At 38.0% G+C, this 16,784-nt stretch overlaps 1 protein-coding gene across 1 annotated transcript; it reads left to right on the top strand.

The window, feature by feature from the left end:
• The first annotated feature begins 160 nt into the window (after window positions 1–160).
• On the top strand, window positions 161–16,019 carry RBP1 (retinol binding protein 1). Its single transcript, XM_069864620.1, has 4 exons — window positions 161–678; window positions 1,274–1,452; window positions 13,328–13,429; window positions 15,754–16,019. The coding sequence occupies exons 1-4, from the start codon at window positions 606–608 to the stop codon at window positions 15,805–15,807; spliced, it is 408 nt and encodes a 135-aa protein (XP_069720721.1). The 5' UTR covers window positions 161–605; the 3' UTR covers window positions 15,808–16,019.
• The last annotated feature ends 765 nt before the right edge of the window (window positions 16,020–16,784 follow it).

A 16,784-nucleotide genomic window follows, 5' to 3' on the forward strand; every position in this document is an offset into this window, starting at 1 on the left:
ATCTATCAATATACAGATTTAACCACTGCTGCTTAATACAAGTTTCCAACTAAATGGCTGGTTTTCAGCCCTCACTTAACCACTGGTAGTTCTGTAGAATTAAGGCGCTTGTGGAACAAGCTAAAGTGATGCCAGACACAGTTTGGATGATGGTTTTCCGAAAAGGTGGCACAAAGTAGCTGGGGCTTATTCAAGGAAGAAGGGTTTGCCTCAAAAAAACACACTAGATAAGCACTTGTATAGCTTTGGCTAATATCCTAAACTAAAGCTTTTTAAAAGACTTTTTTTCTGAGTGGTGTGAGAAATTACAATACGGTTAAAGTGGTCCTTCAGATAATCACTGCCTTACAGGAGTTTCATGGAAGGTGTTTAAATCAAGTCATCCTGCTGTCATTAGAAGTCTCAGAGGTTCAGCCTTGAGGAAAGATTTAAAGGCAACACTTCAATAATAATCGGATTAGCAGGACTAGCATAGCCACATGGTCTGAAAAAGAGATAAAAGAAACCAGAGTTCGAACTCGCCACAAAGAGAGGCAGCGAGCTGTGCGGTGCTGAATCAACACACTGTTCTGAGACTTTCATTGTGACATTTGCCTAGGGCAGGGATGCCAGCAGATTTCAATGGCTACTGGAAAATGGTCAGCAATGACAATTTTGAGGAGTATCTGAAAGCACTGGGTAAGGTTCTCTTTGTGTTTCTTTGATAAATAATCAATAAATGCTGTCTTACTTGTTATATGAATCTATTTTTTTCTTCTACCATCATAAACAGTTTTTCTGAGAAATATGTTTTTTCAGAAATGCACTTTACGGATTGTCTTTTGCAAAACTGGTTTGTCTTAAGCAGCCTCTACTTTTTACCATCTTGAAGCTTACATTAACAGATTAAGCTACACAGTGGCAGATTTCAAACTTAAAAAAACAACCAACATTTGAAAAAAAAGTAGAATTCGTACATGTCATAAAGAGACGATACTGTACTTAATGCAATTTTACATGTGTGTATATGGTGTAAAGTGCTGGTATTTCCCTAGAAAAATTGAAGGCCTCGTGTAATATCACTGGTATTTTTAGGATTCCACATAATCAGAAAACCAAAATAGCAACTTGCTTAAGTTAAAACAATTAGGTTATAGGCTTTTTCCTGATGAGAAATAAGGCCTGAAAGATCTGGAAGTTTATTTATCTTTGCTCTGTTTAGTTCTCCGAAGAGCTACAAGCTTCTTTTTGTGGTAGACTATTCTGGATTAAAATAATTCTTTTTCTTTTTCAGATGTAAATGTTGCTGTAAGAAAAATAGCAAACTTGTTAAAACCTGACAAAGAAATCCTTCAGAATGGGGATCATATGATCATTAAAACGCTAAGCACTTTTAGAAACTACATCATGGAATTTGATGTAGGAAAGGAGTTTGAGGAGGATTTAGCTGGAGTGGATGATCGCAAATGCATGGTAAGAATTAAAACTGTAACAACAGACCAGAAAAAAAGAATATTAATAAACTGAGATCTTTCACAGACCGCATCTCTTAACCATTTTGTGTTGCTATTCCTACAATTATTGCTGCATCTCTCCATTTGCCAAGATGCACACATGGTTTTCAGCATGCTTTCCCTTTAAAGGAATGCTAATTTTAATCAGGAGCACAAACCAATTTTATCAATGAATGAATAGTAACTTCAATTAAATGTTACACATAGTGGGATATTTGTTAGTCAAAAAGACATTTAAGTTCACACTTTCAGAATCTCTTCACTGCCTAATGTTTAATGATAAAGGAAATGCACTGACTGCAGGGCCAGCTACTGTTCCCCATCTATAAGAGTGGCCAAGAGCTTAGAAGTTGCAGCTTTTCTTTCTTATTCTTGTTCCTATGCTCCTTCTTTCCTGAGTGTATTTATTAGAGCAGATGCATTAACTGGAACAAAAACTTACTGCAATCAATAAGCAAACACTGAAGACTCTGCCTTATCAGCTCTTTTTGTTTACCAGAGACACAATGTTTTCTAACTTATGACTGATAAATACCAATTAATAGCGAAAAGCTTGAGAATGTCAAGTTCTTTCCTGTTAGTTTGAAAGCATGACACTTGTAATATCCTACAGTGAAGAAGTTGATAAGCAAAAGAAAATTATCTCAGGAGGAACTATAGAAGGGAAATCACATAGTATTATTAATAGGTTTCCATTCTTGGAAAGGTAGTGCCATTTAAAAACAACACTATTTTCCAGCATTAGGATATGCAACATTGTTTTTGCTCTGGAGATGGCAGGAAAGGGAATGATGGTGAATATCAGAAAAAAAGAGCAGCTAGCTAGCAAGTGCCTCAACTAATCTTCTGTATTCCTTGTTACACAGGGTCGAAGCATGCTAGAGTGCAGAATACAAAATTCTCAGAAGGGAGAAGCCACATGTATTTCTACATAGGAAAGTACCCCAATATCCTAATGCATTTTTGACTGCTGGAAGTCTCTAATCAGGATAATGAGGTCCAGATTCACTGAACAGTTATGAGCCCCAAGACTTAGATTTAGGTGGCTAATTTACTGTCAAAGATAGCAACATTCAGAATATCTGCTCAAGTGTTAAAAACGTCTTAAGTCCTCAGTGGCTGAGTCAGTGAAGTATTGGTTTGCATGTGTACAGAACTGTCTCCACGTAAGCATTCTCTGTACCTAAATACAATTAAACTCTGTCTAAAGGAGAATTAAAACACCCTTTATATGGCAGAAGGAAGCAACTGTGCGTTGAGACTGTCTAGCATGTACCTGCAATGAGATCTTATAAAATGAGTCAGACAGCCACTATGCTGACAAATTGTGTTCGGAAGACATGGAAATGTGGCCCTTGTCTAACTCTGCTTTTGAAATCCTGAAAAAATTTAACACACAACTCTTAGTTTCCTGGCAAATACCCTAAATATTTCACTACTTGCAACAGGCTAAATCTTTCTACCCTATTTTGCTAGACTAAGTGATGGCAGAGAATTCCAAATGTCGATCCAGAAAGAAGAAATTAAAGAAAAAATATTCTAGTCACCACAATAGCTATTTTAGTGGCATGAAATCTAGTTGGAATCTAGTTCACCCTCTTTCCAACGGCTGCCTGTTCAGTACTCAACACTTACTGAGCCTTGGCAGCAGAAGACATGAGCATCTTCCTGCCTTTTGCAAAACCACCCTAGGGACAGTAGTCACTAACCCTGGCTGTTTGTTTAGAATGACTTAGGCGTGTAACACCATAAAACACTTTCAGAAATCCTCCGTGTCCCTTTATGGCCTCCAATAGCAGGTACCAACAGCTGCTGTACAGCCAAGGTCACTGGGCACTGGTTTTCTGTTTGCCTTGTAGCAATGTATCATACTTTATAGTTCAATTTTATTACTAAAGATTTCTTTTATACATGAGACCTCAGTTTTCTCAAAGGCAAAATGGTACAAGAAACTGTCTTTCAGCCCAAATCTGATAACCATCATGGCAGGCAAAAAGCAGTTAAGTAAAAGAATAACTCCAACTGTCCAAAAAGAACCTTGTGAGAGAAGGGTCATGGAGGTGATGCAAGAGATACTGGACCACTCTCTGAGTCGTGTTATTAAGAATGACACCATGAAAGCAAAGGTTGACTATCATTCTTGGTGTTTCCTTTTCTCATCTGTAGCTTGTGAAACCTCATGCCATAAATGGCTTAATCATTAATAGTCAAGCTGTGTAATGGGTGAGATTGTGAATCGATTGTTTTTATCTATATTACGGACTGAGCAGATCACTGGGCAACTTTTATCCAAGTAGCTCAGTGTACGAGAAGTACAAAGTAACACGCATAAGACATATTCCGCATTAACCATTAATCTATATAGCAGAGCAATCATCAGGAGACTAGCAAAAATAACCTTAGAAGTAATTCACCCGATAGGTATGGATCATTTTTTCTTTTAATGAAGAATATATCATCTAACTAGAGTTAACATATCAGTAAAAATAATACTAGGAGAGTGAATGGGTTAGATCTCGTGTATAATTCACTGAAATTGTGTTCACCTTTCAGCTGTAAAGTACATCTTCAAGTCAGGGCAGAATGTAACTACAATAATACAAATCAATACTGTCTGTGATGAGTACACACTAAACCATTTTGCTGATACTTCTTCTAGAAGCAAGCTGAAGGTTTGAGAGTAGGAATTGATACTCCTGTGATAGTGCAGGCCCCCTCCTTCATTTCACTTTTATAGCTGGTCACTTCTGGAAGCCTGCCTGAACTTTCTGGAACAGTGAGTTAATTGAGCCAGATAAACCTTAGCAGTTTCAGTTTGTCCTTTTATTGACCATTAATTGTCAATTAATTGTATGAAACTTGGTTTTAGGTGATTCTGTTTCCTTAAGGGATATGGGTAATGGTAGTTGGTGACATCAATTCCTCTAAGATTTTGTTTCTGTGGGGAAGTGAAAATGCTACTTTGTAATCTCAATAAATTAAGTTTAGTTAAAGATGCAATTTTTCTGTTCTGTAAAACCAAAGATTAGAGAGTTGACCACAGAGATGCGTGGACACAGGAGAGATCACTAGCCACAGTTCAAGGTATTTCCAAGACAACAGCTGATGCTCAGTGTGTTCTAAGCATTACTGAAGCTGTGAATTGAGCAAGCTGCTGCACAGCCTGGTCTCTTAAGACATGCAGACAAAACATTCACTTAGCTCCATAATCACAGAATCCTGGAATGGTGTGGGTCAGAAGCGGCCTTCAAGGTCACCTAGTTCCACCCCTCTGCTATGGGCAGGGACACCTCCCACTGGATCAGTTTGCTTGAAGCCCCATGCAACCTGGCCTTGAAAACTTCTCCTGGAACTTTTTACCAGAGATTTTATCTTCTAGATAAAATAATTTCTCTATCTGTTCTGCAGTTTCATGAAAGATGCAAGTTCAATCTTATTTATTTAGGGTGATTAAAAACTTGGCAGTTTGAACTACAAAGGTAAAATGAAAGTTTACCTATTCAGGAGCATCTTTTATTCTTTGCAGTGGTACAAGGTGCAGATAAGAGGGTGTAGAAAGATATTTAGTACATTAATATTATATTACATTATTTTTCAAATGATGTGAAGTTTGAATTGGACCATGTGATAAAGTTTCTTCTACTATGAGGAGTTTGCTCATGGTATTAATTGGTAACATATATCAGATGTATAGTGTGAAAAGACAGGAGTTCAAAGTTAAGTGTATAACCATGGCTCTGGTATTTCCTGAACTGAATATTTCATCCTGCTATGTTCATTCTCAGTGAGGCTCCAGTCTCATAATCAAATTTGCTCAATTTTAAAGATAAATTCCATAATCTCTAGTTTGATTAATTTAGTGAGTGTCTCAGGTATTGCACTAAGTATCAAACCTTGTTTCATGCCCCTAAAGTTTGCCATGGAAAAAATTTACTGTGCACAAGAGGCAAGACCTCATTGCAACAACAACCGATTGATAACCATTTCTGAAAGTATGTCGCATTCATTGCCAGATAATTTTGTCTCCCTTTTTCACCACCAGTAATCAAGTGAAGCTGAGGAAACTTCTGCAATGTGAACTATGTACCAGTAAACACGAGAACGAGGCAGGAACTGACACCAAGCAGAACAAGTGCTATGTGCTTTCACAGCGTATTTGCTTAGTTCATCAGTCAAATGTTTATAAACAAGTTAACTGAAAAAAGACCTAACAGCTGAAACACAGGCTGAAGTTTTTTCATGTTCCAAGTCCTTGCACCCAATTAACTGAAGCAGATTGAAATAGCTCAGATTAAAAAATTACTTCCATAAAATTTTTGCTTTTCCAATCATTTTGCTGCTGAAGTCAGAGAAAGTTTCTGCATTGTAATTTTTCTCTGCTATTCAAGCATGTGAATTAGACTGCTTTGCTTTAGTTCACACTATCCAGAATCAAACCATCTTTTGAGAGAGATTAAGGGCAAGTGATCTCTTATCAAGGATGTTCTAAATAAAGAACAGCAGAATTTCTTGGATAACTGAATGCAGCATTAGATGCTTAGGCCTGACTATTTGACTAAGCAAGTGAACTATGCTGCAGTAATTCAGTATTTTTTGGCATAGTAATTTTCTTCTTGCATTGAAGCAGAAAAAGGAAATGACAATGACCAGAGACCAGTAAACAGATAAAACAGGAAGAATTTTAAACCAAAGGTGGGAAATTCTTCATGTTAACCATTCAGTTAACCAAAACAGAATATAAGTACAATATAACCATGGATAAGTTATCAAATGGGTGCTTAGTGTTTCATTATTGGAGCTAATATAACTTTTGATCATGGATAAGACTTGCTGGGATGGCATAGGGTGAGGGGGATTTGAGAGTTGTAGATCTCATCAGATCTATCATACAAATTGCCATATGAAGTTTCTCCCTGAAATGATGTAGTCATTTAATGTTTAAGTCAGCCACATAAGGATTGCTTGTAGCCACCTGACCAATCCTCCTGTCCCACAAACTAATGTTAGTTCCATGTGCCCTATCCTAGCGAATGGAGGTAAATTGTTTGTCACTGGTCATGACTCTGTTTTAAATAACAAGTAGGCCTAATGTGAAACTCATTCCTCTCTAGTTTGCAAGCACAAAACCCAGAATTTACTTGTTCTGGACATAATTTGATTTATACTGCTGCAATGTCAGAATAAAGCCCGATTATAAAATTAGATGGCTCATGAAGCTTATTTAACAGTTTAGGCAGGGTTCCTCTGTTCCACAAATGGAATTCTCAGCTGTTAATCTGGTTTAGAGTAGGTATTGGAATGAAGACTTTGCTGCCAGAAAAACAACAACCAACAAATGACATTCCAGTACTTGGAATTTCAGTGGGAATCCCCCACAGGGTGAGAAAACTCAAAATAAATTGTTCCTGTCTATTGAGATGCAAGATCAGCAATATGTCTTTACTTGATCCCTCTGATTCAACTGTCTGGTTTCTTTACCTCTTCAAACACTGTCCTTTTCTTTTTGGCTTGTAAGTAGTTTGCCATAGACTTTGTTGGAAAATGCATTGCTCTTGAATGACTGTTGCTGGGAGGTGGGTTTATGTCATTGCCTGTGTGCATATACTGGTCTTCTTTCAAATCTAGTGCCCTCTCCCTTTGCAGTACTGTAATTTCCCCAGCTCCTCATTGGAGTAATCTCTGACTTTGGGGGTTTCATTTAAAGGAGGTCATCTTCATGTAGTTTTCTGTTGATACTTGTGACCTTTAACAAACTGCTGTCCATAAGTGAAGAACAGTCCTCCAATCAACCCCTCTGAGGCTCTAGAGAACACAGGTCCACTCTTGGATCTGTCTTGGGCTCTCTAAAACTCTGTGTCATTCAGCCTCTGTGCCTCAGTAAAGAGGAGCTGAAACCCTTTTTTCTGCCTTGTTTCACTTTGCGCGCTCTTTTGGCATTGCTGCTTATTACTTGTAAGTGATACGCACCGCACATTTGCGCAATAATATTAAATGAGATCTCCAGAATCTTTTGTCACATAATTTAAGATGTCATTAACTCCAAATCTTGCAGTGCTGGATTCATATCTAAAACCCAAGAGTGACTAGAAGCTTTGAGGTAGTTATTCACAAAACGACTGCTAACACACTGAAGCTTTGGAGGCGAGTGAGGGTTGGATGGGCTTAGCATTTCAGCTTTTTGTGAATCCTAGAAAGCTCAGAGAATAATGAATGCAAAAAGTGCAGTCAGAAAGAATTAGCTGAAACCCTGAGAACCAGACTTACCAAATCCAATTTCGAATGACAAACCATTAGTGTTACATACGATTGCATCTTGCTAAAATTACACAGACGATAAATCAATTATACACATCAATTTAAACAATAAGCGTCTTAGAATTGATTCTGATCCTTGCACAAAGTGAATCGGATATGCTCTTTTGTACTTTTTTATGGCATAGGTTATCCACAAGTCTTCCTGGTTTTGTAGCCTTTCTATACAATTGTATTTCTGTAAGAAAAAAAAAACAACCCCACCATTCCTAAGAAATAAAACATTATGCACTTCCAAAATATTGATTCTACTCCTCCTCTCATGTATTGTCACCTGCATAGCCTGGAGCTTTGGCCCATGTGCCGTTCTGCTCCCCGGAACATGTCTCCAGCCATTGCTTTCCTTCATTGCTCTTGTCAGCAAGGATTCAAAATAAGGAATTTGAACATTTAAGATCTGATCCTATCTGACAGCAGCTTACCCTTTGATCTAAAATTTATCAATCCAACCCTAAGCCCCTTTGGTAGCAATGGGTACTGACAATCATAGAAGCAAAATGCTGCTCCTAGAAGTGTCTCGTCTTTTGATTACAGTGAAGTTCAGTCAGCTTATCAGGCTGGTACAGAATGCCCACACTACAACCAGTTTGTCTTTAAGTAACAATCTGAGCAGGTTTGTAATGGCATGAACGAATTGCAGAGTCCTGTAGCTACAGATACCTACTCTGAGACATCCCATCTGCCAGTCCCACAAGCGGCTCAGAAGTGAGTTGTGTTGTACAACCAACTCTTTCCTGTGAGTTAACTTCAGGAGTTCTGTTGCTGCATGGCTAAAAACAGGAATGATGAAATGGGAGGTAAGATTTATAAGTGCTTCTGCAGGGCTGAACTAAAGTTAGTAAGGGAAGGAAAGTATTTATGATCTGACATAGCTACAGGATGGCTAAACATGAACAGCCTTTGTCTAGCAACAGTATCTTGAGATAAAGCCCAGGGATTCTACCGCCAGTTTTTCTGTAGGGTCAGCTGTTGTCTTCTCAGTAGTTTATCTGTCTGTCACCAACCTGCCAAATACAGATTTGATGAGATAAAAGGAGTTGGAGGATGGAAAAATGAGAAACCCCGAACGTGGTTGTAGCCCTCCTGTTAGCAGTGTGCAGCATGCATCCTACACAGAAGGTCATAGCTAGTGACTGCAACGTTACAGAATGCCCCCTCACAGTTACATTAGATTTGGGGGGTGATATCAACATTAGCTTCTTCTATCAGCACTTCATTTGATGAAAATTTCCCCTACAGACTGCTTATCAGAGGTTTTTTATATCACATTGATACTTAGTATGGATGAAAATGCTGTATCTTGAGATGCTATTACATATCTTGTTGGCTATACTGCTGTTTGACCAAAAATTCTAGGATATTTTCTTTGTTATTTGAAAACACAATACAGGACTCAACTCAAACCGGATTTTCCTATGTCATCTGAGTTAATCAATTACTTTCTTTTGTTTATGCCTTCTTAAATCATAATTACAGTTGTAAAATGACTGTTTATTCTAATAAGCAAAGAATTACTGGCTTGAGATGGAGCACATAGCATGTCACAGTTTGAGAGCACTGCAGTCATTTGCTGCACCATAATACAGAGACAACTCTCTGAAGGGAAGTAGAAGAAAAACAGAACTGGTTCTGCTGTATTTCTCCTAAAGATGGGAAATCAATAACATATTTTTGATTAAGGGTGATAGCTGCAATTCATATTTGTAAATGCAATGTAGTATGAACAAAACATGTTCCTGGACTACTTTTGAAAGCAAATTAGTTACTTTTTTCATTCACCTGTAAATTGCATTATGTATCTTCAGCCGTAGAGCACATAACACAAGCAAACACATTAGGAACGGCCAACATGGGAATGAGAAACATTGTGCAGAGCCAGGATCAAATGATTTTGCAGTTAGACCTCACTGGGAAATGCAAAGTCCTATGATAAAATAGGTTGTTTGATGAATATTTCAGTAAATTAGAAATGTCAGTGTCTCTGGCTGGGGGTCAGCATGACCTGCCAGTAGAAGCTTGAGGTAATAACTGTTGTAATCCTCAAAAACTTCCTACTGTTACTGCCACTAGAGAAAATGCAAATACATAGTCAATAGATTTGTTTTGGTTTTACTAAATATTTCATTTTAAGAAATCTACCTTGTCTCATGACTGAAAACAGTGATAAGAATATTTTAGTTAGCATTTGTTCTCGCTTTAATTTTCAGGAAGATGGTGTATTTAAATCTTCATAACACAAAGAGATTAAATCACTAACAGAAGTATGTGAATGGCCAAGTAATAAAAGAAAATATCTAAGTATGCAAAAATAGTGTGAGACTGCAGAAATCATATCACGAGCCTAAAAGAAATATGGACATTTTTTGTGTTTTCAAGCTTCAAAAGCTTCTTGTGCTCCTTCAGTATTTTTGATCACACTGTCAACTAATGGCATTAATCACTATTTTCTATTGAGGTTTTCTACAGAATCCTATGCATTTGACCTAAGAAGTCTTCATCTTAGGTTTAAGTATGGTCAGGTAGTAAGTAATCAAAATCTAGGCATGCTTATGATGAACTAGATTATGTACTACCGAGTTGAAATTAAGTCTTCCATTTATCCTACAAGTAGTGAAAGATGCTTAGGAAGGCAGGAGCCTTCATGTTTAGAGAAATTCTACATTTTCATCTAGTTGACTGTTACCATGAGGAATCCACAGGTTTCCCGTGTCCTCAAAGTTTGTCTGCTTCTCTTTTTCTTGCTTTTGGAGGAAGATGAAGAATAGAAACTGTCTGCCCGGGGACGCTATGCTCACCAAACCCTGGCAAATACTCTTAGACATTCCAGAAAGGAGGTAGTAGCTCAGTCTCTGTAATCAGGCCAGCCTTAGGTAATGCTATTAGCAAAATAGGGGAAAACAAGGTTCATTATAAAAGCTTACTTTTCTAAGAAAAGTTGCATTATATAAAAGGTAAAACGTTTCTTTATCTTGATAGTTGCTGCGTGCCAGAAAAGGAAAAGAACAGCAATTGAAGGTTCATGCAGAACTGCCTTACGAGTCTATTCAAACCTGATCACCTTCTATGATAAAGTGACTCAACTAATGGATGAGGGAAAGGCTGTGGATGTATCTTCCTGGACTTCAGTAAAGCCTTTGACACTATGACATTAGTTGTGTCTTTTATTATATGAGACATTACAGTTTGATCTAAAGGAAGAGAAGTTAAAAATGCTACTGATTAATCTCACTGTCACAAAGGGGTTGTTCCTACTAACAAAGAAGAGGATGTTATGTTCTCCTGCAACATAATTTGTCCTTTATAGCCTTCACAGCAAAATAGCTGCGTATAAAAATCAGAAGCTTCATGGTTTACTCATATCCCTTCAGTACGTACATTACACAAAAGAAAGGTAGAAGATGATAACCAAGAATACTAGCTGATAAAAATATCTTGGTTAACACTCTGTGGTATTAACTCCCTGTAGATATCGCTAAATTGCCAAAATCAACATCTAATCTTGACTGGGAAAATAAGGAAGCCAGAGAGAGAAAAGTGGGGTGTTTTCTAAGATAAAACAATTTCAGTCACCCTTGGAGGCTGAAAAAGTTAACGGTTCCTTGTGCTGCTACAAACATTTCTCTTTTGCCCCAAGTGTACTAAGCTCGTGAATAGTAGCAAGGCTAATAACTTCCACAACTGACTTTGAACATTAGTAGCACTAATAAAGTTGAATCTCACTTTATCCTGGTGTATTGTCTTTGAATTCACCGATAAACCACAAAATTTATTATGAAAGATTCAACTATGCTGAGCTAATGCTCACTGAATAAAAATAAGTAAGGTTATTAAGCAAAGATGCATATACAAATGGTTCATTCCACAATATCTACCATATCTACAGGTCCTTGTTAGAAGTAATGTTCATTTTCTGTCATATTCATTTTTTAAATTCATCAGAAAGTCTTAGATATGTTAACTTATAAATGAAACATTTTTCTTTGACTAGTAGCACTTGTTATCTTCTGGACGTCTACAGATTCGAAACATATATATGGAAGAGGATATAAACTGTTATGACCACATCAGCTACAGCTTTACCCAAATTTGTTGTTACTGCCTGCTTTAGCATTTTGTACAGTAAAAGGATATGGACGTTTAAAAATGTTATCTAGTACTTGGTTTGAACACATCATTTTGCAAAAGCAAACAGAGGAATTTGTGAATGCATTTTCCAAATCAGAGAGATTTTTAGCAAGGACACATGAGTTTGCCTTTCAGAGACCACATATGGTGCAAAGAGACTCTAAGGGATGGATAACAATGCCTTGCTTATGATCATTTGTGCTGGCACTCTTTCTAGTGACTCATTTTCCATGCTTGTTTAGTCTAAAACTTCCCAGGAGTGGAGACTGCTGGCTGCACTCATTTAAAGATAGTGGCTATCACAGCTATCATTTAAGAATTAATTGTTTGTGGCATCCACAAATTAAATAAATAGGGCTGCGTAGTTCTTGAATGTTGAACTGGTTTTAGCTCACAGAATGACAAACATGGGCTGACTTCTTTCCTTAGAAACTACATGAGAGGGATGCAGTAAGCGTTCCTATAATGACAGATGAGAATTCATCTTGACTCCATATTTGACTACCCATACAGGCAGTGGCCGAAGACTTCTACAAGGTGGATGGTGTAAAAGCCATGTACTAACATGTTCTCATGGAGCTCGAATTGTCACTGCTCTGCCCGTTCTCTCTAAATATTCTACTGAGAATTGCTTTCTTTATCTTAGGGAGACATGAAGGACCAATTGTCAGTAAAGACCAACAGAATAACAAGCTGTAGGATGCACCTTCATGCATGTAATAGTTTTATGAATCTAGTTCTGCTGAACTACTCAGGATAGCGGCAGTGTTCACAGAAGTTGAACTCTGCGACTCCTTACTGTCAGTCTTACTTTGCCAGTTCCGGCGCAGGTTCTCCAACTACAATTACACAAAGCAGGATGCTGGCAAAGGTACCAATTTGCTGATAATTCCAAACCACTCTGCCTGATGATGGAAGGCAGGTTAAGTAATGAGGAAAAGAACAGTTCAGGATTTAAGTTCTTCTATAGCTGCCAGTAGGTGGGTACTTTTTTCAGGCAGAGCAGCTGGGGAATCCTTCTTACAATCTAAAAAACAAACTGAATCTCAGGTTTTCAGCTCCTTTTGCAAATACAGGGTTGGGTCGCCCATCCATTCTACTGCTTTATTTGTTCAGCAGGGAGGGAGGAGTGTGCTCTTACACAATGATTCTTATGATATTTTTTCCTGCATTTAAACAGCTTTATCTCATCCTTCCAGGTTTTGGCAAGCAGTTGGGCAGCAACTTTCCATTTAAGCTCATTTCTTTTGTAATTATCCTAAGTGTTACAACACTCTATAATTCTTTTTATGAGCTGCATTAACCCTGTATTATATTAGAGAGAAGGTTTTCTTTAAAGAAACAAATCACAGTATCAGAGAATACGACAGTAACACTGCACATATCTATTTTGTTAGACCACCGTATCTTGGGATGGTGATAAGCTGCTTTGCGTACAGAATGGAGAAAAAGAAGGTCGCGGTTGGACCCAGTGGATTGAAGGAGACGAAATGCACCTGGTAAGATCATGTAACAGGTTTTAAATCCCACTCTGTTAAAATGGTTCCATGTAATGCAGCAGGTCTTGTGCTTTGTTATCTTGGCTTACTTTGACATAATTAAGTATTGGTTCAGCATTTGACTGTTTCTAAAGCAACAATTTCATTTGGAGCCACTAGGCTTTTATGTCCCTTACAAAGACTGCCTGATTTCAAAGCAGTCCTCTTTCTGTACTGTCTGTCCAGACATAGCAGGGTGGAATGTTTATGCTGAGGAAGACATTTAACAGAACGTCCTTTGTGCATTCTGTGAAGTATACAGGATCAAGCTGGTGAAATTATGCATCCAACAATAAGCTATAAGGGGAAAATATGCCATTGCTCTTTTAAAATAATTACAGGCCAGCCTGCATTAGAGCTTAGCGAATTAAAACAACAATTAAGTTTTTGAAAAGTCATGTTCTTTGGTATCATTGTTTTTATCTTTCCGAGTTAACAGGACCTGAAAGGAGTTGCCTATTCTTTTCTCACATAGCTCTTTATAGCATCCTCAATCCCTCATCAATGTGGGTAAAAGGTAGTCTTCCTGCTGAAATAATAAAATCCAGCCTCCATTTCTGCTCATTGTTCAGTACTATGAGCATTCAGAAGTCTACGTGGTTGTGCTCCAAATATTCATACCAGTAGCAGAGTTACAAAATCTTTGCAAAAATACCCCAAACACCTTATTACTAAACACACTTTTCAGAAAGTGCTGCAAGTCCCAGAAACCAGTTCAGGAAAGGAAGATCTGTGACAGATCTTACCATCTGGACTACATACTTGATGTAATGCAAGTAGGGAGAAAGTTACTGCGTAACATTCATGGGTCAGGGGCTCACTGAAAGCAGGGGGAAGTGACAAAAAGTAAACTCCAGAATGTATTCCTGTGTATACATATTCCCTCTCTCTATACACAAACACACTACAGCATCTCCACACTACTTCCCAGTGTCACGACAGTCGATGCTGTAACACCAAACATCGGCCCTTTCAGATTCTCTGCTGGCAAACAGGCTGCAATTAGCCATGCAATATCTGGTCTAGAAGTTCAATTTACACCTTGCTGCACTTGGTCTTACACACAGGTGCGCTCATCTGCACATATATGAAGCAATAGCACCACTTGCTCTTGGATTTCTCTCTACTAGCACCCTGGTTTCTGTCCCTTGCCAGCTCCACAGTCATTATCTCTCCCCATCTGCTGTCCTCAGCATCAATTTCTTTAGCCCTAGGTTCTGCTATCCATGCTCTCACCACACAACCGAGCCAGGGACCCCCAGGCCAGACCACTTTCTACACCTGACCCAGCCAAGAGTTTGATTTTAGTAGTCGTAAATTCAGATTCAGTTGCTGAAATACGCGTCTTAGTGCCACTTTAGGTACCTCAAGGCAACCTGGCTGATCTGAGGCTGCATTTCAGATGCTGTGAAGAGTTCTGTATCTTACCTGCCAGCTCATGCAGGCATCCATGCACTCATTGGCACTTGTACAATTTATCACAATCAGCATCTCACGTACACAACAGTCACTACAAAGTTACTTCATGCAAAGGAAGTAACGAAGTATTTTAGAGGCTAGTCCTCAATATTTCAATGTTCTCACTTTTTGTATTTCATGAACTTCAAGAGAGATCCTCCGTTTCTCTGAATCCTTATTAATGTAACTCCTTCCATCAAACACACAGTAAAGGGTCCCATTTGGTATCTTTTTGCTATCTTTTTGGTATCTTTTTTTTTGATTACTAGGTCTTGTTCTCTGGAGAGTCCTTTGATACAAAGGGCAGCTACCTCTAAAAAATTGATACTTCGATAGTTTTATGATCCTATTGAACTTACACAATGAGCCAAGTGTTAATTTAATTCTTTCCACAGTTCTGTAGAGAGCAATATCACATTGTTTGGTAGTTTATTGCCTCCTATTTTCTCCATTTCACTCTATGATCTGTACTTCGTAGCTCTTTTTCTTCCTTAGACACTTTTTTACGTGAGTGACTTATTTTACCATTCTCCATTTCCTTTTGAGTTTCATTGCCCTTTTCTATTGTATTGATTGCTTCTGCTCTGTCGGTTTTTATCACTGTCAGCAGATCTTTTAGCCCTTATTGCACATTCCCTCTTCTGGGTAGCCTATATATAAGGCGAACAAAACAGATCCTAACTAAAATCACTGTATCAATCGCTTGTTTCATCAATTCATAATGAAACACTTTCTCTTACTGGGGACTAGCAACATATGCCAAGAAGGTTATTGACTCAGCGTCAGTTTTTTTTTAATTGTATCTTTTAATTATTTTTTCTTCCTAGGAAATAAGAGTGTGTGGAGTCAAGTGTAAGCAGGTCTTTAAGAAGGTACAGTGAGCCGACTGCTGACACAGAAGCAAAGAGCAGTAGGATTTGCAGACTTACTTCCCAGTCTCCAAATGCTAGTAATGAGCGTCATCGGTGACAAGAGCAAGCACAGAAATGAAGATCACAGTAGAACTGTATAGTTAGAATAAAACATTTTTAATAAATCATTTTAACGAAATAACTCAAAATAGAACTATTTTTAGAAATGCAAATTAAAGATCCTAAACACTGTAAGTGTGTGTGCACCATAATTCTTGACTACACCAAAGGAGGACTGTTTTGTTTAAAACTTAAAAGTTTAAGACCTTGTGAGCTACTTTTTTACTTACAACGGAAATCACCCTTCCATAGCCTTAGCAAGGTGCCTTCAGGTAGTCTTGTGCTCAGACACTGAATTGTAGTTGTAGGGAAAGGAATGAGAGCTGTAGCATGTGGCTTACACTTAAATGCTGATTTTGTTGAAGCCAGTGAGAATTTACCATCGGCTCCAATAGAGCAGTACTTCCACCAAAAAATAAAACTCTGGTTTTTCAAAGTAAGCAAAGATGTGAATCAATACTCTGAAGAAAACATCAATTATTTTCTAAATGCTTTAGCCAACAGCTGCTCATTCTTTTTTTTTTTTTTTTTTCTGGAGAAGTTAATAATAACATCACTGCTGGAAACTGTGTGTAATTGCAGATGCACCACACAAAAGAGATGACTGAAACTTGCTCTGTACAATATAATTTACAGGTTCTTTTACCACTCATTCTAGTCATCATGTTCTCAGGCAGGCTGCGTGCAACAAATCATTGGCCTAGCAGTTTCCAACACTGATTTAATCACTAGTTACATTAACAGCAATTTGCAAACCAAATTTTCATATTTTCAGTCTATCAACAACCTGCATATACAATTAGCAACACCACTTCATATCGAGTTCAAGAAGACACAATGACACCCGGTGCCTGTTTGGATGAGATCTTTAGCACATGACACGGTAT

Source organism: Phaenicophaeus curvirostris, chromosome 10, assembly GCF_032191515.1.
Source record: "Phaenicophaeus curvirostris isolate KB17595 chromosome 10, BPBGC_Pcur_1.0, whole genome shotgun sequence".
NCBI classification, from domain to species: Eukaryota; Metazoa; Chordata; class Aves; order Cuculiformes; family Cuculidae; genus Phaenicophaeus; species Phaenicophaeus curvirostris.

Excerpts from the sequence above, each read along its gene's own strand:
- RBP1 (XM_069864620.1), top strand. The coding sequence starts at position 606 with ATGCCAGCAGATTTCAATGGCTACTGGAAAATGGTCAGCAATGACAAT. Across the intron at positions 679-1,273 it reads GGAGTATCTGAAAGCACTGG|ATGTAAATGTTGCTGTAAGA; the intron begins GTAAGGTTCTCT and ends TTTCTTTTTCAG. Across the intron at positions 13,430-15,753 it reads AAGGAGACGAAATGCACCTG|GAAATAAGAGTGTGTGGAGT; the intron begins GTAAGATCATGT and ends TTTTCTTCCTAG.